Source organism: Eublepharis macularius, chromosome 11 (assembly GCF_028583425.1).
Source record: "Eublepharis macularius isolate TG4126 chromosome 11, MPM_Emac_v1.0, whole genome shotgun sequence".
Taxonomy (NCBI): Eukaryota; Metazoa; Chordata; class Lepidosauria; order Squamata; family Eublepharidae; genus Eublepharis; species Eublepharis macularius.
Genome location: NC_072800.1, coordinates 31,506,349 through 31,526,182, shown reverse-complemented (window position 1 = coordinate 31,526,182; position 19,834 = coordinate 31,506,349). Strand labels below are relative to the sequence as shown.

General features: G+C 41.2%; 3 protein-coding genes and 2 non-coding genes across 5 annotated transcripts in view; 1 reads left to right on the top strand and 4 right to left on the bottom strand.

The window, feature by feature from the left end:
* TMC2 (transmembrane channel like 2) overlaps positions 1 to 1,294 on the top strand; it is a 59,636-nt gene extending 58,342 nt beyond the window's left edge. Inside the window, exon 20 of the mRNA XM_054990919.1 lies at positions 1,086 to 1,294. Coding sequence (XP_054846894.1) covers positions 1,086 to 1,294 — 209 coding nt within the window. The remainder of the gene's footprint in view (positions 1 to 1,085) is intronic.
* A 1,867-nt stretch (positions 1,295 to 3,161) lies between these two features.
* On the bottom strand, positions 3,162 to 8,584 carry RPSA (ribosomal protein SA). Its single transcript, XM_054991831.1, has 7 exons — positions 8,487 to 8,584; positions 6,851 to 7,018; positions 5,336 to 5,454; positions 4,870 to 5,115; positions 4,207 to 4,335; positions 3,555 to 3,723; positions 3,162 to 3,323 (listed from the first exon to the last, which is right to left on the bottom strand). The coding sequence occupies exons 2-7, from the start codon at positions 6,981 to 6,983 to the stop codon at positions 3,229 to 3,231; spliced, it is 891 nt and encodes a 296-aa protein (XP_054847806.1). The 5' UTR covers positions 6,984 to 7,018; positions 8,487 to 8,584; the 3' UTR covers positions 3,162 to 3,228.
* LOC129338100 (small nucleolar RNA SNORA62/SNORA6 family) lies at positions 4,584 to 4,743 on the bottom strand. Its single transcript, XR_008597886.1, has one exon. It is a non-coding gene; the product is annotated as a small nucleolar RNA SNORA62/SNORA6 family (small nucleolar RNA).
* On the bottom strand, positions 5,881 to 6,037 carry LOC129338099 (small nucleolar RNA SNORA62/SNORA6 family). Its single transcript, XR_008597885.1, has one exon. It is a non-coding gene; the product is annotated as a small nucleolar RNA SNORA62/SNORA6 family (small nucleolar RNA).
* Positions 8,585 to 11,868: 3,284 nt separating the features above from the next.
* SLC25A38 (solute carrier family 25 member 38) lies at positions 11,869 to 18,561 on the bottom strand. Its single transcript, XM_054991555.1, has 7 exons — positions 18,461 to 18,561; positions 16,878 to 16,999; positions 16,625 to 16,709; positions 15,910 to 16,089; positions 15,614 to 15,782; positions 14,446 to 14,612; positions 11,869 to 13,325 (listed from the first exon to the last, which is right to left on the bottom strand). Exons 1-7 carry the CDS (start codon positions 18,545 to 18,547, stop codon positions 13,203 to 13,205), a joined length of 933 nt encoding a protein of 310 aa, XP_054847530.1. The 5' UTR covers positions 18,548 to 18,561; the 3' UTR covers positions 11,869 to 13,202.
* Positions 18,562 to 19,834: the final 1,273 nt, after the last annotated feature.

Genomic DNA, 19,834 nt, shown 5'->3' with positions numbered 1-19,834 from the left:
TGGATGGGATACAGTGAGAGACAACCAGCCTAACCTTCCTCCCATTACTCTAGGACAGAGGAGGTAAAAGTGTTGCTTACACTTCCCTTTTGGTGTGTAGACCAGGGATCCCAGTGGCAAGGACTGATGCAACCGCTTCACACCCACAGTGAAAGTCAGGGCTCAAGGAGATATGAGCTGTAATAAAAATCAGCATTTTCTCGCTCCATGAGATCAGTGATGAGAATCAATTTCTAAATCCTGTCTCAACACCTCTTTAACCACGTGTAAAAGTATTAACATGCAGCAACACTGTGTTGTTGGATCAGGAACTAGGGGCTCCAAAAGCCCCACATTAGTGGCAAACGTCAGCCAGGCAGTGATATTACCAACTTATATTATCCCACAGTGGAAACACAAAGGCACCCCACCCCCCACCCCCAGGGCATTATATGGGACAACGCCCCAGTTCTTCTCTGGGTTTCAGTGCAGCTATAGGAAACTTCATCAGGGGGCACACACCCATCATATGGCCGTAGTATTGCAGAATGTACTTTTCCCTATTTTGATCATGCAGTTAGGGCCAGGCTCAAGTTGGTAGAGCCAGAAATGACTTTGGCAACCTACCAAATCATCATTGTAGTACCTGAGTCACCCTAGATCCCATAACCGAGTCTCCTAGAGGAGGTACTTTATAAACAAAATACAGCTTAAATAAAATATAATGCTGTATGTAGGCTGCAGTAGGCATCCTTACTCATTCAGATTCATGCACAGGGTACCTTTTTATTAAATATGAAACTGTTACAGTTTCATTCACTTCCTTAGAGGAATTAATTTAACCTTCTTATATAGTGAAGCCTAATTGTCAAAAAAAAACTTATTTCACTAGTGATACATACAAGTGAAGCAATACATATTAACTATGATTTCACAGAAACCAGCACATATCACTTTCCTCATTGAGAAAGATTTGGGTTTAACATAAATGTTATGGATATTCACCTTGGGAGTTAGGGCTAAGTGGATTCTTGACAATTTTTTGCTGCAGCTAATAAAATCTTGGGGAATATATGTTAATTTGGCTTCATTATCCTCTTTAAAAGACAGCAACCTAGAGCTGGCCAACAGTAAAAATCCTGCAGCAGAGGCAAACATAGTAAGAAACCAGCTCGAGACTGGAAAAGGAACCCTGCTGGCACTGCCACCTCATGCAGCAGCGACTCAGCCATCTCCCCCAAGACCCGGGGAGCCTCATACCAACCAACCCAAACCTGGATCTCATCTAAAGGGAATGGGAAGCGAGAAAACTTGAGCAATCAGCACTGAAAACATGATCTGGGAAACTTATGCACATTCATTATTTTACACCCCGAACGAGGGTATTTCTGAAAGTTTCATACATCTCCCCTTATGTTTGTGGTAAGAACTTACTGTTTGAGATCGTTTCTCCCATTCAGTTTCTCCATTTTCTTCTTCTTAGAGATAAGAGTTCTTGAATAAATGAAGACTGCTCTTTTGTTGTGTGCTTAGCCCAACAATACTGACATAACTCAAGGACAACCCACACCCCTGATAGGCACAGTACAATAGCCAAAGAAAATCCAAGAGTAGGGCTAACCAATTAAAGATGCTTTGTAGCATTTAGGTTATTTAAATACATTTACAATTAATGGAAACTTAAATGAAGGTGCCATTTGTGAGTATCCTAAAAGGCACTGTTCTACCATCAGATGTAATTATGGCTAACAGAGTGAGCTGCTCTGAAAAGAAATTCCTGATTTAAATCTCATGTCACACTTACAAACTTAAGTGACCTTTTACATGCCACAATGTTGTTTGATCATCGTCAATCTGCGATACAGAAATACTAGCTTAGAAACTTTAAGTTTAGCCCTTCAAGCTAAGTTAACACACAAAGTAATAAAAACTAGTTGTTGTTAGAGGCAAAGGACATTTAACAACTTGCATCTTCACCAAATAAGGGATCTCTCTCACCTCCCAGAACTCTCCATCTCTAGCTTAAATTGAGGTATTTAATATTTTGTCTGAGAGAACATATTAAAACTTGGTCTAAACCAGGGGTGGGCAATTGTTTTGGCTCGGGGGCCACTTTGTGGAAGCAGAGGTTAGCAATCACCTTTTAAAATGATTGCATTCATTAGTTAACTTTGCATTTCAGAAAAGGTATAAATTGTATCATAAAAATCAATAAATATAAATTAAATAAAATAGTGGTAGTTTTATTCAATTTATTTATTGTGCTAATTTCATATCATCTATAGCTGCAAGCACATTTAATTTTAGAATCAGTTTAATGAGACAAATGTACCCTATCACACTTTTCTACTGTCTTGGAGGGCCACAAAAAACTCTGTAGCAGGCCGCATGTGGCCCGCGGGCCGCAATTTGCCCACCCCTGGTCTAAACAATCATGATGCAGTCAGACCACTCGAAAGCTATCTCATTCCAACAATTTCAAGAGGATCAGAAAAAATGTTCTGATTATTGCAAAAGGATTACTGGAATAGGAAAATAGCACATTCAGAGAACCTCTTTTAATCTTTTGTATTACTCACTACAAACTTGTAAGAACTTCTGGTGATCTAACCTACTTTTATCCTTTGCTACCTTCTGTGCTAGCCACGGCTAAGACCTCTCAACTCACTTTCTAGATCTTTGGGATCTGCATATGACTATGGCATCTATCCAGTCCAAGCTTAGCATTTTTCTATAATTATTATTGTACATTAACCATTGCTTAGACTAGAATTAAACTGGCCAGATATGTGAGAGTAAGCATGGGCATGTATGTTTGTCAGGAAGGGGGGGGGGGAAGAGAACCTCTCAAGCTGAAATCCTAGATATACCTACTTGAGACTAAATCCCATTAAACTCAGCAGAACATACTTTGAAGCAACATGCACAACATCAATCTGAAAATCATACAATGGCTGATGTTATAAAACCTTTATATCCAAATAAGTTTTATCTGTTGTATTAATTGTGCAGACAATATTGTGTGTTCACATTTCCTTTATCACATTTTGTACAACAAATTTAGAGAGTAAATTTAGAGTGTTTTTCCCGGTGTCTTTCCTCTTAAAAATAAATACTGGATCTGGTTCAGAGAATATAAATACACCGCTACATTACTGAATACTGGAATCAGTAAGCCAAACTTAATAAGAAGAAAGATGTTTATTTCTGTTTTTTCATTGTATTCATGAACTCCTGTTGCTGAGTATATTATGACCACTCTGTGGGAGTCGCAACCCACTCAGTGGCCTGAGCTGTGGGAGCCGCAGACCAATCCTCAGTGGCAGGCTGGGCACTCCAATCCTCTGCAAAACAAATCATAAAACGACCATGAGGAATTTTAAATACAAAACAACACACACACACCCTCCAGCTTCAGATCAATGCCTATTATAAGAGATTTATCATGGCAACCTCCCCCTAAAATGCCCTGAAACCACTCAACTTGGAAAAGAGCTCGACTGTAAGAGTCATCTAAAATTTAGCTTTTTCTAATTTCACTCTGTTTACCACAGTTCCATTTCTCAGGTACTTACCAGCTGGGAATGGCTGTATTGGCACAGAGGGCACTTGTACCCCCTCAGACCAATCAGCCACCTCAGGCTGTGGAGGAGCAGTGAACTCGGGTGCAGGAGCAGTCCATTCTCCTTGGAATTCCTCCTTTGTAACTGCTTTCTCGGCTGCAGCCTGCTCCTCCTTTTCAATCTGAAAGAGAACAGGCCACATACATTGAAATGAAAGAAACTGTTCCTCCTCTTGCATGATGAAATGGTACCAACTTTACATTTGGAAAGTCACAGAAGTTTTCACACGTCTGTAATACCATACTTTATAAAACAGTTCAACGCAAAGAATTACAGCAAACATTTCTTTTCCCCTCTGCACTAACACCAGCAGATTGGAGGGATCAAACTGACAAAATGCCCATCCTTCAAATGGTTCTACTGCTGCCACAGCTGTTGCCTCTTAGTAATACTGTCCCACTTTTCAGCTAAACTAGTTTAAGCATGCCTCCAAACAAAATACACCACCAAATTATAACCACTGAATTCTAGGCAATAATGTTGGGTTGTGAGATAAGCAAACCATGTTTAATTTGCTGTAACATATCCTCGAGTGCTCTGCAACCTTTCCATCCTCATCTCAAAATCCCACAACACGGTTCTTTACCAATATGAAGGTTTTTACCTCTTCAGGATCCCTGTAGAAATAGAGATCAGGCATAACCTCCCATGGGTGTTCACGGGAAATAGTGCCACGCATTCGCAGGACCTCCCGAGCCAACATCCACCACATCAGACCAACCGAGTGTGCCCCCTGAAACATAAATATAGGCCTTTTTAGGACCAGGGCTTTCAGAAAACAGAAATTTGAAAAAATGACAACAGACCATAAGGAAAACTTAAAACAAACATACTTTGTGTATGAGCTCTATACAGCAATATTCCAGAACAGAAGAACTGTGAGGTAAACAGCTCTAGTTAGGCATCATATTTAGAACCAGAAGTTTATAAACACCATACAACAAGTATCCCTGACTCAAACTCATTCTTTATTTCCTGAAGAGCTGTGGCAAGAATCACAATCAAGCTCCACTCACTGGACCACAAATGTCCTTATGGTGCTAGCAAAATATCCTGCCAAGATTGATATAGCACACTTCCTACACTCAGGAGATCACAGGCCAGGAGCTGACCTCAGCTCTGAGCTCTAACAGTGTGCAAATCTTCCTTCCAATCCCTGTGGACTATCAAAACAAGGAAAAGGTTGCAGAAAAGATGAATAAAAAATACTGCTACTAGAAGATGCCTTTAAAAGAGGCATGGAAAAGTGCTATAGAACACACGCTACCTTGTTGTTGCAGGGGATAGCAATATCCACATAGCGAAGAGGAGAATCCGTGTTACACAAGGCGATGGTGGGGATGTTTACATAAGATGCCTCAGTCAGAGGCTGATGATCAGCCCTTGGATCAGTGACCACCAAAAGGCGGGGTTCACGGAAGGCAGCTTGGATCTGATTGGTGAAAGTACCAGGAGTAAAACGGCCAGCTATAGGTGTTGCACCAGTAGCAGCAGCAAACTTCAGAACAGCACGCTACAAGCAGGAAGGGAAAAAAAGGTTCAAATAGTAGCTCTGTAGAAAGGATACTAAAACATTTCATATTGCATTTTTAGCCAGGACCCTGAATCAGTACTTCATTTCTAGGCATCGACATGTTTGGCTTCTACTTTAATATCAGTTTACAGACTTTCAGAAACACTACGGCCAAACCTTGTGCTCCGGCAAAGTAACATTTAAACAACTATGCCCATACCTGTCCAGTATTCCTGGAGGAGATAACGCTCACATCAGCAGGATTCTCAATAGCAACAATGGCACGGGCAGCCAAAAGCAGCTTTTCCCAGGTTCTTTTCAGGTTGATGATATAAATGCCTAAACACAAGACCATAAGATTCTAAATTAAGGGTGGATAACTGAATACACGTGCAAAATCCAACTTCCTGAGAACTGCTGCTTGCCACTCTGCCTGCTCTCCCCACACTTTTGTTAAATTTATGCAAAAGAGCGAACGAGGATGATAAAAGAATCCAAAAGACAAGTAGGGGTAAGGGGTAATGTAGAGGGCATGTGTAAAAACTACACTTCCTTGCGTGTCTCTCTATCACTACTGTCATTTGAAAAATGGGAGGACAAAAGAAACAGAGAGTCTATAAGTAGCACCAAGAAGAGGGAGACTTAAGAAGGCAACTATGCAAGAGGCACTTGCCCTTTTCCCATTCAAAGAAGCCCATCAGTTCAAAAAGAAGTCTGCATTCTCCAAATGTCCAAGCACTAACTGTGACCATTTTATTACATTTGGCATGTGGCAGTGACTACTATCAAACTCCAGTCATAGAGCAAAACTCTCCTGGCGTTAGCGAAAATCCTGCCAGTGTTTTGCTATAGCACACTTCCGACACTCAAGAGTTCATTGGCCAGAAACTGGTCTCAGCTCTGAGCTTTAATAGTGTGCAAATCAGACAAAAACAGAGCATACAGTCACCAACCCAATAACAGTCCAATAATTCTTATTCTGGTGTACAGTGCTACATGTTTGACATAAAACAGTGAACAGCATCAGAACAATGTCAGAAAAATACCCCCTTAAAAAAAATACTGACAATTGTTCTGCAAACTGTAAAATCCAACAATGAAAAGTGAATTCTAAATATCACTGTGGCCTTACAATATTTTCAGGCTAGCTTGTGTTCAATGCCTTGTATCCTAACATCTTTCTCCACTTGTAATTGCCTCTCCCACTGTAAACTTCCATTTCACTCCCCACTCTGTTCCCAGGGGTCCACTAGCCCTACAGGTCAAGAAATCAGTGGACCGAGCAAGTTGCAGTGTGAAGGGCAAAATCTCACTCAACCTAAACAGGAGTCTCCTCTATGTGTCTAAGCCCACTCATGTTTTACTTACTGCAGTATGAGAGTTAAGCATATACTTTATTTTCCCACCAAAATCAATTACTTCATTTCCAGCTGTATCATGCCCACCTTATTAAAGAATTGGAGAATCTTTTGATTTACTTTATCGCACCACCAGGACCAAAGGCTTCCTAACTCAAAACTTATGAAAGAGAGTAGTATTTGCCAGGATATCACTTTAGCATTCTGTTTCCAGTTTTAACAAAGAATGAGACTGAAAGCAAAAAATAGATCAAACCAGTTTACAGATGTCAAACAGTAAAACTCTCCACAATGTTGTGGTCTGAAGCCACTGGTATCATTACAACTGACTACAATTAAAAGATCCCCCTATGTTTAGCCCATTACCATACACCTACCATCACTCTTCCTTTTATAGATATATTGTTCCATCTGAAAATCTAGATTGGTGCCTCCTAAGTGGGTTCCTGCAGCAAGGAATTTGAGGACATCTTCCTCCTTCATCTGTAGGACATCAAGGCCTCCGGACATTGTGAAAGTTTCCTTTAAGAGCTATGACAGGAAACCTAGAACAGAGTAATTTAAGTTAATTTTCCAGCCACCTATTATGTGGCCTCATTACTGTTATATGTAGACAGCCATTTATAAAAACAGTTGTAAGTAGTGCCATTACTAAACCAAATATACAATTGTAAAGCTTTCTGTAGGACAAGAATTTAAATTGCAGAGATTGAAAGGTTTGAAACTTTCAAAAGCGTACCAAACAGCTCCAGTTGTGCACATGCTATGCATCACCATGTTGTCTAAAGGCAAAATTCTTCCCAACAGTAAACAAAAAAGGGAGGTACCTACCAAATGCCTGGGTTAACTGACCACAGGTTATATTTGAAGACAAAACCATACAGGATACCATTCTCAACCTCTTTAATCAGAATATGATCCAATCATACGTTCAAACATTGCATAAATTGTGTATTTGATGGTCTTATATTGTTTTACCTGCACCTTTTTACCTGATATGATTTTAACTAAACTGCATTTTCCATGTCTTTACATAGTTGTACTGCTTTCAGAACTCATTGTTGCAAGCCACTTTGCAGATATTTTATATAATAAAGCACTGGTCAAAAGGCAAGAACTGTATCCTTATAAGACCCAGCCCTTTGAAAGCTAGCATAGTGTTTTAGATGCATAAACTGGAATCTATTATCTTAAACACAAAAATATTACCATTCAACAGTGTATGTTTTACAGGCTTAATATGGGTTCGTCCTCAAGGATAATGGGATGATTTTATATATATATATATATATATATATATATATATATATATATATATATATATATATATATATATATATATATATATATATATATATATATGACCTGCTTCAAAGTCTTTTGTCACTACAACAGGTCAATTCAAACATACGGAGAGCCACTAAAGACGAAAACAGAAATCTGAGGACAACCTCAAAATATGCATAACCTTGCTTATCAGGATCCTGGGCGCCAGATCCAAATTGAAGGAAACCATTCTAAGATATTACTTGGGTGGCCTTTTAACAGCCACCATAGAGCAGAACGAGGGAGGGATCAGTTCTAACATTTAAAATTACAGTTTTAACAAGAATTTTCTCCATGAGTGCTGCAATAGGCCAATCCCTAGAATGTTCGTCTACTTGGGCGAGGAAGTGAAGTTAGACAATGAACAAACAGCCTCGATCTTAGTAAAATGTGCATTTAGAAAGGCAACAGAAGAAAAAGCCAAAAGGGTTTAGCTGCAGGACTCTGGTTATTTCTCCAGAAATACCACGGGTATTTCTTTGCCCCCAAGAATAACCAAAGGCGCAGAAGGCCCGCTCCGGAAGGCTCCATGTACAGGCACGCTTTCATCCCCGTTAAGTGGAAAGGCGGGAAAGACCTTTTATGCCTCTGCAACCATCGCCTGACGAGACAGTCGCGCGTTCCCTTCCCCCCCCCAAACACCCCTCCCCCCGTTCCCTTCCCCAGCGCCGCGTGCGCTGGACTCACACGGTAGCAACGCCGTATGGAGGCCTCTCAGAGAGCAAAGAGGACGGAAATTGCGGATGACGTCCATATATAGGCTTCCCAACAACCAATCGCAGACAGCTGCGCTGGAAAGGTAGTGACATCGACGCTGCTCCGCTAACCTTTGGAAGCGGGAAGAAAGAGCCGGCGTTCTGAGTTTTCCCTTCCGGTTGAAGACAGCCATTATAAGCAGGGAGCCGCTCTACCATGTAACCTTTATCGTCAACTGTTCTATTGTGTCGCCGGAAGTTGTAGCCATAACTTCCTGGATTCGGCGTCTTGCTGGCCGTAGATTGTTGCCATAGAGATCGGATAGAAGTCACGTGACCTTAGCGATAGTCGCTGGGGGAAGGCAGGAGAGCTAAGGCTGCCAGCTTTTTTCCGCCTTTCTGCTTGCTGACGTGCTCCCGCCTTTCGTTCTCGTCTTACCAGCCTCCAGGTGCTAGCTGGAGGTTTCCCGGAATTACATTTGATCCAAGGGCACAGAGATCAGTTCCTCTGGAAAAAATGGCTGATTTGGAGGGAGGGGGCTATGGTATTATACCCTGTTAAAGCCCTCTCCCCTCTTCAGGCTCTAGTTCCAAAAAATCCAAGAACTGGCAATCTGATGCCATAAAACGCTTTTTTAAACAGCTTTAATTTATTGTGAATACACCTCATCCCGCAGAAAGTGGGTTGTGGCTAGCTTTTGAGCATAATGTTATAAATGACGTAGGCTTAGGCGCCACTGTAGTAAGACAGTTGTTCAGGATTAAAATGAAATAAAAGGTGTTTTATGCCTCAAGAAGACCAGCCTTTTTATTAACTGTTTGACAGAAGACGTTAAATACCAATAATGCAGAGTCTCTCCCCTTCCCCATTATGACTTTGCAAATTATACAATTTTGAAACATAGGAAGTAAGCATACGGCAAATAAAAATAACCTAAGACAGGTACTGTGAATGGCTTCTCTTGACTTTCGTTCTGTAAAGAACAATGTTGCAATTTCCACACCTACAATAAACTATACAGTTGACAGACTCATTTGTTCAATTCTTCACAAGGCATTTCATTAGAGGCAAGGCTTTTTACTCTGCTTGTTTGTGCAGCTGTTGGAGGCTGATAAAGAAGTGGTACCACTCAGCTTCTTTCCGATACATGTCTTGCAGTAGTCTGTTCCTGCAATCTTCATATTCCACAGAACATAAGATTTCAGAGGCAAAGACCCTCTCAGCGGCATGTCTAATATTACATCTAACCCCTAGAGAACAAAATGGAAGTTGTGCAAGGACACACTATGCTGAGTATTGTCTCCCACAACACCTTTAAGACGCCATCTTCTCTTTTGCAGTCTCTCAAAACTCATTTCCTTTAATCTTTTGGCACCACTTTAATCCTCATACTGAAGCCAACCACAAATATTTCTAACTATACTGAATATTTGGATCCACTTCCCCTTTCCACTATTTTCTCTTCCTCCTGCTGTTGTCTCCCCTATGTCAAATCAGACATTATAAACTCTTTGAGACAGGGACCTGTATTGTTGTTCTGTAAAGTGTCATGAACTTTGATAATATACATAATAGCAGGATTCTTCATAAGTAGTAATTAAAGTACCTTACATGCTACTTTTACTAAATACGCGCTTTTGAGAACAGCTTATCTAGAAGCCCATTTGCATTTTTAATCTTAAAAACCTATTGGTCCGTTTCTCATAGATAAGTTGCTTTACTGTTTTAAGTAGAAGTCTTTAAACCCAACCATTTCCACTCTAAAAATCTAATTAGCTTACAATAAGCCATGTTCTGAAGACCAAATGCTTACTTTGCCTTGTTTACTTCGTATGAATGCATTCACTGTCTTCAGACTTGAAACTTAATTAATATTTCTTGCCACAGTTGGCACGCTAGGTACCTGACACAGTAAAATTTTAAACCTGTGTTTTTCACAATGGCATCCCAGACTCAAAGTTGTCTGTTAAGGCACTGCCAAAGAGGCCAGGCATGACTGGTGGACTGAATAAAAGGCAAAGTGAAATACTCTTCTCATTACTTCTTGATTCCAGAGAACAGACTGCTCTAAGTCAATACTAGAGTTGCTCTCACAAAAGAGACCATAAAAGAGCTCTGCTGGATCAAACTCGTAGTCCATCTGGCCCAACATCATGTCTCGTACAATGGCCGATCACTTATTCTGGAAGGCCAACAACAGAGCTGAAAGGGCTATAACATACATCAGAAATACATGTCCCACAGAGCTTAGAGGCCAAGACCTTCCTCCAATGTTGTCTCCTAGCACTGGTATTCAGAGGTTTACTGCCTCTGATCGTGGAGGCTCTCGTTGCTAGTAGCCACCAAAGGACATCTTCCATGAATGTATCTTTCAAAGCAATATATGCCTGTGGCGATCACTACCTCCTCTGGTAGTGAGTTCCACAGAGAATATTGCCAAAATAAGTGCTTTACTATTTGCAGTACTCATACATTACAATTTGCATCAGTGTACAATTTTTTAAAAAAAATGTTGGCTACATACTTGTTTACCTCCGTAACATTTTTTTCCACTAAGAGCAGATACTGAAGGGGGAAAAAACATGCTTTGGATGTTGCATACCAATAGCTATATTAATACAATCTAGCAATTGACAGGAATATACCAGCATCACTGGCAGTCTGTATTGCCTGTACTTTTTCAACTGTGATACAGAAAGAGTCACATTTAACAGGATAATGTTATGATCTTTTGTTCCTACTACTGGCAGGTTGAAAGTACAATTTAAAGAACTCCCAACTAAAAAGAATTACAATCCCAGCTGTCAAAATAGTATTAGTAATGGAAGTCAACGCTTAAAAGAGATGAATAAAGAAATTCTGTTAGTTGGACAACTTAATAATGAATATATAAATCTAACCTGAACATGGGTATCACTAGGATATTATGAAGCATATATCAAAGAAATCAAAATGTTACCAAGAAAGGGTAACACCTACAGATGGAAACCTTCAGTTCTAAATATATTACATAAAACTGGACTGCCCATATTTGCTTATATACAAAACAGATACACAGGGCTGTAAAAAAATTCCCAGAAAAAGCATACCTTAAGTCTTTGACTTGCACATGTAATCTGCCAAGGCCAAACCAGCCCTCTAAAAATAGGCTTCAATGATTTAGAAGACTCTCTAATTCAGCAGATGACTCACCACTTTAAAACAAAAACACTTTAAAATAGCTGTTCAATGTAAAACTATTACCAACACTAAGGTGTTACATGCAAGATGGTCAGTTTCTTTTTTGATGTAAAGGAACCACCAATGAAGAGAAAATGGGTCAAATTCATATGAAAGTAAAGTAATTCTCACAAACTTTTAAAAAGATCAAGTGTTATTTGAAAATTCAGTGTTTTTATTAGCAAAGAGTTAAACACACTAACTTCATAAAAAGACGTGGTCCAACTTTTTCTAAGTGCTCACAGGTGAAATGGAGTTCCTTGAAAACCCAAAGAGAAAATGGAAGTTTTTTCACTTAAGCTTGCAGGATTCAGAATCATGGAGAAGACAATGAAGTTTCTTAACATAGAAAGAGTTGCTAAACAAGGTCAGCAGGAGTCGCATGTCGTAGTTTTCAATACAAACATTCTATGAAAGATTTGCCTCCATTTGCCTTTTAGGACAATAGATTTCAGGGAAGGGTGCAGGTGGGAAAGCTTACTGTAGCATGGAAATATACTCCAATACTAATCCTTGAGCTGGAGTGTTTAAGAATATTGGGCAGTGCTCAGCTAAAGAAAAGCCAAAAAATAGCCAAGACTGTAAGCAGAAGTGTTCAGGGAGTGTGGTTTCAATGGTAACATTACAATGCTTTTGTTTAAACGGATTAGCCCCAGCATGCGACTCTACAAGGTTTTTCTTCAATAGCTCTATTTAATTTTTCCCCATTTTATGCGCACAGAGGAGAAACAGTCAAAGTAACCTATCTGCTTAGAACCACTTAAATGAGGACAATTTAAGTAGATCAAACTGTGTTTGTTAAGACAGAAGCAGAGGATATTGGAATTACACTTCAAGGCTACACTGTCTGGCAGACAAAATCTATCCCTTAAGGACTGGCAAGATCATTATTTTCCACTGTTGCTTTCAAGTCTGTGTTCATTTAGTCTCTCTCTCATTTTTAATACAGCAGGAATTGCACCTGATGAAAGAGATGGATTCACTGTAAACCTACCCCTTTATGTAAGTTTGCCACAAAGCAAGAACACAGGTTGAAAAGAGGAGAGACTGGGAGAGTTACCACACAGTCTAGGAGACTGGACCTGCCACCAAGGTCAGTAATGAGGTTACAGATCTAGAAGTCCCTGTTGCCAACATCTTTCCCAAGAGTTTTCAGATTAAGCTGCTCAGCCTAAATGGCAAAAAAGAACTTTCCTCAAAAAGCAGAGTCTCAGCGGCATAGCTCACACACAACACCAGAGTTTGACACACTTCTCACACCCCAGGTGTGACAATCTCTCTGGAATACTTTCACTATCATGACCAAACCAATATTTCCCTCCACTCCCATTTCCATGAGGGAAGTTTCCTTGGTCTGCTACCACTGCAGTGCTTCCCCACAATGGGTACATCCTTCCGGGCGGGAATCGTTCACAGCTCCCTTCTCACTAGCAGATCACAGAAAATGGTGGAAGAACAAAAGTTAAGGCTATTTGTCTTCCAGCACATTCAAGATTTCAAGCCCATTTTTGACATCATCTGTTCATACACAGTCCACGCCATTGCTGCCATAAGTGTGCGCCGCAAAGCTCTTGGGATGGCACCACGGAAGAAGCCAGCCAGCCCATAATCCTGTAATAAGAAAGGAGCAAGCACTGTTGTTACAGCCAAGCATTCATACTCTTGAATTGCTGGGGGACATAAATAAAAATAGCACTTGTGTGGACAGCCAGTCAGGTGTAGTGGTTAGGGTGTTGTACTAGAGCCTGAGAGACCCAAGTCCAAATTCCCACTCAGCTTCAAAGTTGACTGGACAATCACAGGCTAGGCTAATCACACTCTTAGCCTAACTCACTTTACAGGATTGTTGTGGGGACAAAACAGAAAGAACCATGTATGCTGCTGTGAGCTCACTGAAAAAAATGCAGGATAAACATGTATGGATAGACAGTGGCTCACAAAAAACATTTCCAGGAGGCAGCAGGGGACATAAATGTACATATATCCTTTTCTCAAGGGCTGGTATTGTGTCTCCTATCTGCTGCTGCTTTGACACCCTGTCCCCCAGCTAGAACTTAATTGTCCTTCCTACTTTGGGATTAAGGGCCAGCCAATGAGCAAGTATCTGACCTTCTGAGAAAGAAGGAATGCTAATAGAAAGAAATACTTGGTTGACTCTTTGAAAGAGAGTTCCCTATTTTTTATCTAGTGTCCAAAGGACAGAGATATGGTTTACACCCCTTGTGTTCCCTGAACATGCTGATTCCAGAGCAGCGTCCCTAGTTCTGCCTCACCGTTTCATAATCTGTGAACACAGCAATTAGAACTGCAAGCAGCAGCAACTGTGTACATTTTGATCTTGCAATTGAGCTCATACAATTATAATAATTGCCTAATTTATCTTCTGTTACAGTAAGTACCGTTCAGAAGTAGCAGCACCTCTTCCTAGGGTCTAGATATATATGCACACAAAGAAAAACTATTCAAGAATTCTACATCAGAAACCGTTAATTCAAAGTTAGAAAATAATATACTAGATCAGAAACAGGCCTAGTTTTTTAAAAAATTCCAAAAAATAAAATTCTGCTTTGGGCAGAACTGTGAATTTTGGAATTAGGGAAGACATCTGCAGTATTGGGAAGGGGACGCAGCATAAGGATTGGAGAAAGCTATTAAGGCCATAAGGAAGAAATCTTCCTACCCAGGCTAGTTTCAAAGTCCCCAGCAGACAATAATGACAACGCAGCCTTACCCTGAAAATTAAGGTAATGACTTCTCCTGTCCGACGGTGTTTTTCAGACGACAGCTGCATATGGGTTTTGATGACATCAGCAGGCTGCGTAGCCAGTGATGCCAGAATTCCAGCAAAAGTTCCACAGCCAAAGTTCACTAAAGGTGTGAGTGCGGGATCCAATTGGTCTGTGAGAGAACAAGCAAAGGAGGGGAGATTTCCCATCATCATGGGCATGGGAGGAATCTTAATGATCAGAAAGCACAAACAAAATTAAGTGTACCTAAAACCTCGATAGCAAAGCAGATGCTTACCCAAGCTCTTCCTAAAGAAGACTCCCATAAAAGGATATTCTAATTTCTGTATGTGATCCATTTCCCAGTCTCAACTTACTAAGCACAGGGCAAGATGATATGGATGTAAGAAAACCATGACAGCGTTTCCTCATTTTCCTTAAGACAGCTTCAAGAATCCAAAAGGTTAATTTTTCTTTAACCCAGCCCCACCACATCCTATTCCTCCAACTTTCATCTCCCATTTTGCTATTTTCTTACCCATGTCTATACTGAACATAGTGTCCTTGAAACGTAACATTCAAAACTGGCATTTCAAAGGAGTTCTAAACGGCAGTGAGATGATGCTGTTATTTCAGTAGGTACTGTAATATTACAGCATATTGATTAGATAAGATGTTTCTGTAAGGCAAGCTGCCAATGGCATTCAACCTTATCATGACATCATCCTACTGCTGACTCAGGCTGTGTGTTCCATTGTGGCTTCCTGGGGCTTTCAGTGCCAAGTAATAAACTGGATAAGACTTTTCAGGCTAAAAAGATGACTCAGCAGATGACATCATTATGAGTTTGCATTTGTAGTTTTTCTACTAATGAATCAAGCTTTACACAGAGAGAGAATCAGTTAGACTTATTTCTATGTAAATATACTTAAGACCAGACCGAAAGTTTCCTAAACCATATCTTAATCAACAGGAAAGCCAAGAGACTGAAACAGATAGGTTAGGTATGAACAGGCAAAAAAGTTCCTGAATGTAGAATCAAGAATAAAAGTCACATTAACAAAAGATCTAATTTCCCCAACATACAACCATGTATAGAAATTTTTGTTACAGAAGCTGAAAAGGGAAGAGATCTTAAAAAAAAAGTCTGGCTATTTCTTACACCAACCTTACCGTAGGGTGTGATCTTCTTTGTCTGCATGTAGAACATCAGATAGATGCCAGAGAAGGGTGCATCTCGCAAGAGTGTTGCTGTCAGACCACTAAATAAACCCTGGACACCTTCTGACCGGTAGATATTTCTCAGGGCTCCATGCACGCTCTCATAGCCATACCTTCCACTCTGCAAACCAAACAAAGCTAGTTAGCCAACACCACAGGCAAGTGAGACTTAAAATAAGCACTATGAAATAATTGACATGATAGTGCAACTGAATTCCCCTAATAAAAAACTGGTACAAAAATGTTACCTCATATCGTGTTTTCACTACAGTGACAGGTGACATGCAAACGACAGCGATGGTACGTGAGACTGCGCCCAGCAGAACTGATTCCAAAGCTGTAGGGGAACGATCCAGCACGAACCGCTGCTTTATCATATATAAAGTGCTGAAGTAAATCCCCACTCCTGGAATGCATCTTGCAAATGACTGTGAAAATATTACCAATAAGAGAAAAGAGTGAGCACACTGGAAAACTTTATACAGCCATTTTTTAAAAAGCTTCTGATTGAATAATTGCTAAACAGGTATTTGGATGCAAAAAAAGGGCTATGAAGCAGAGAAACTTTCCTCTATATTTCTAAGCATCATTTCCAATGAAAAAGTAAATTTGGTACAAAAACAACACAACAGCTACCAATAATATTTTTCAGGTCGACAGATACATCTCTCAGACCAAGGTGCCTACTCAAGCACTTCTCGCTACACTTTGTCCAAACTTATCTTTAATTGCTGCTGGTTGTACACACTTATCACTGAATTGGTAACTTGCTTTAGATGGATTCACTTATAGGTCATTCCTAAGCAAAGTTGCACCCTTCCTAATCCATTAACTTCAATGGACATAGAAGGGTGTCACTCAGTTTATGACTGCAATAGTCAGAATATCATTTATTGTTTTAATTGAGGTGTAGACAAAATCTGTTCATAACAGTGAGTCCAATATAAGGGAAAGACAACTTACAGGAGAAACACCTTTCCACAATCCTCGTAAGCTTTCTGTGCGAACAACCTTAAAGAGCAGAGTTACCATCCCAACACGACCTGACCTGTAAGAAAAACTGGAAGGTGAAAGAACGTTCTTCATATTCTGGATTATGTTACACTTTTAAAAACACTTTTGTCGGTCCTGTTGCCTAATATTTCTCTCCTCACTGCAATACTGCCTCTTAATAACCTAAGCCCGAGAGGCTCCAATGGAAATTTCAAGCACTTACGCATTGATAGATGGTTGCAGGGTCTGTAACCGAGTTTTAAGCAGGTCTAGAGGCTGGAACAGCAAGGTGGAGCAGGTCCCACTGATGGAACCACAAACAAAGGCTTTCAGCACAGGGTGCATCTTAAGACAAATGAAAACAGCGCTGTTAAGAAAATGTCAGAAGGCCAACCCACCACAATTCCCTAAATAACCACATCACAGACTCTCCTTTCCACAAGGAACCCCTCCAATGTGAAGCGTACACAACTCAGGCTGTGCTTCTACTACATCATGGTCTGGGAAGTGATGATCAGAGAACCTGATGTGCCAAAATGCCTTGATCAGAGCACATAGTCAGAGCCATACGGTAGGCAGACATACTTTCAGCACCTTGTGGCCTACATTAAATTTCAAGTCACTTGAGACTGCACCCACTAATATAACTGAATACTCCCTAGCGCCAGTGAGTTAGTTATCTGAACATTCTCAAACAAAACTCCACTAAACATAACACTTGTTTATATACTCAGCATACATCTGTGTGTTGTTTCTCATCTTTAGCATACCTTGATAATGGAGATAACTGCCAACATGAAAGCAACAACAAACATTCACAGGATTTTACATAGACAAATTAATTCTGCACAAACAAACAATGTGATTCAAGTTTAGACAATTTTCCAAGCCTGTCAATGTTTCAGAAACTTTTAAGTCCCTTCACCTTCATACGTCAACAGAAGATATTTAAGGAAATGCTTTACTCTCTTGTGAAAATTAAAGGGACTTCAAAGTAATCATCTTTGACTAGGACATATCTGCATTTCCAATTGTGATAACTTGATCCACAATTTAGGAACTTGGCAAGTTCCAGCACCTTTCAATGCAGAAATTAAACAATGGAATAACACAGAGCACCCTAGCTGCACATGCTAGCCCAGTGAAAGGGCAAATTTTCCCTTTCAGTTTCTCTAGGCTTTTAACTACTGTGCTGCTTTACTCACAAGTTTACAACATGAACTCTCAAAACACAGGGACTCCCACTGCAGTCTGCAGCAGCACATCCCATCCTAACGCCCACCGGCGCACTCTGCCTCCTCTGCTGCACCGGGTGACCAGGCCCTCCTCGCCTCGTAAGAAGCTACTTTCCTTGCGACTAGCAGCGGGCGAGCAATCCCTGCCCAAAGGTGTCCTGGTCTCTCCAGTCACTGCTGGGAACAGAAGCGAGCCGTGCAGCCCTACAGGCCTTAGGCCCACTTACCAGGAAAACCCAATAAATTCCCAAGGGCCTGCTCCTGAGTAAATATGCTCGGGACACAATGATAGGCGTACCAACTCCAGGTGGGAAATTCCTGGAGATTTGGGGGGGGGGGGCGGGGAGCCTATGGAAGGGAAGGTTTGGAGAGGGGAGGGAGCTCAGCAGGGTGTAATGCCGGAGAGTCCACCCTCCAAAGCAGCCATTTTCTCCAGGAGAACTAATCTCGATGTCCCGGAGACCTCCAGGCGCTACCTGGACGTTGGCAACTCCACGCACACATACTTCCCCGCCCTCCCCCTTCCATCATCTTGCCAAGAGTGGGGGGAGGGCCCCGCATCCCCACTGACCAGCGCAGCCTCGCCGCCTCTCCGAGGGGAGCCCGGGCCCTTGGCCACCACGCCGACCCAGCTGCGGAGCTCCGCCTGCGAACTCATCCTCACTGACGACTCCGGCGGCTCCCATCCGGGTACCGAGGCCGTGACGTCAGAGGCTCGCCTCCGAGCGCCGGCCAATCAGAAGGAGGGAGTCACCGGCCCCGGGAAGCCCGGCTCCATCTTAACTCTTTCCTGTCCTCCGTCACAAACCTGCCATTTGCTCGCTTGGATGTGGTGGACAGCGGGGCTGGTGGTGGGAATAGTTTAAGAGTATCGTTTGATTTTTTAAAAGGAATTAAGAGGGGGGAAAGAAAAAATAAAATCAGTCCTATCTGCTACTACTCCCCTCCGTGTTTCCAAACAGCGGCTATCCTGTTTCCACAAACGTCCCGACTCTAAAAGCAAAATATATTCGGGTCCCCTTCTCAAACACAGCGGAGACTCAGTCGGGGATTTATAGCCGGAAACGAGGCGTTTACACTAAAGTAAACCCCACCAACTTAAATGAGATTTGTTTCCAGGAAAGTGTATATAGGATTGCATACGAGATCAGTCTGGAGAAAATGGTTGTTTGGGAAGGGGGATCAATGGCGTTATACCGCGCTGTGGCCTTCCCTCCCCAGCCACAAAATTTCTCCCCCAAAAATTTCCAGGAATTTCCTAAGCCAGAGGTGGCAACCGGCAGCCCAAGTCTGCAAAACCAAGCGTCCAGAATCACATCTCAGGCAAGACCCAACACTTCTCCATGCCGCAGTCTGACTTTCAAATCCCGCCCTCAAACACACCCTCCGCTCCTTTAAACGGGAGAAAGAAATGTTATTTCGTTTGTAAATTCCCACCAGACTCCTGTTTTAACTACTACAACAGACCTACAAGGCGACGCCTCTGGAATGAATAAACCTTCTGCTTTTACCATCAAGATCTGCGTCTTGCCTTTGGAATGGAGCATGAGTGAATTTTTTTGGTTATCGTTTACCCCGCTAAAAACAGATTTGTGGGGGGCGGGGGTGGTTATAATTCAGGGTTATTTTTATATGGACCATTCAGTTCGATTAGAAATATTCTCCCCCTGCCGGAAGCAGGATGGCCAAAAAAATGAAGGGATGTAATTATCTTGGTCAATTTTACTGAAGACTGTTTTGAAACTTTTACAATAAAAGATTAAAAATATTTATATTATTTATAATCCACCTTTCTCACTGAGACAGTGAGACTCAAGGTGGAATACAGCCAGTTTCAAAGATATTTCTATAAACAATGCAATAGAGTATATAAATGCAAATTTTCAAAGATTTAAAACTAGCAGAAATCCAATACAGAGTTGAAAAGAGGCAGAAAGAGACCCCC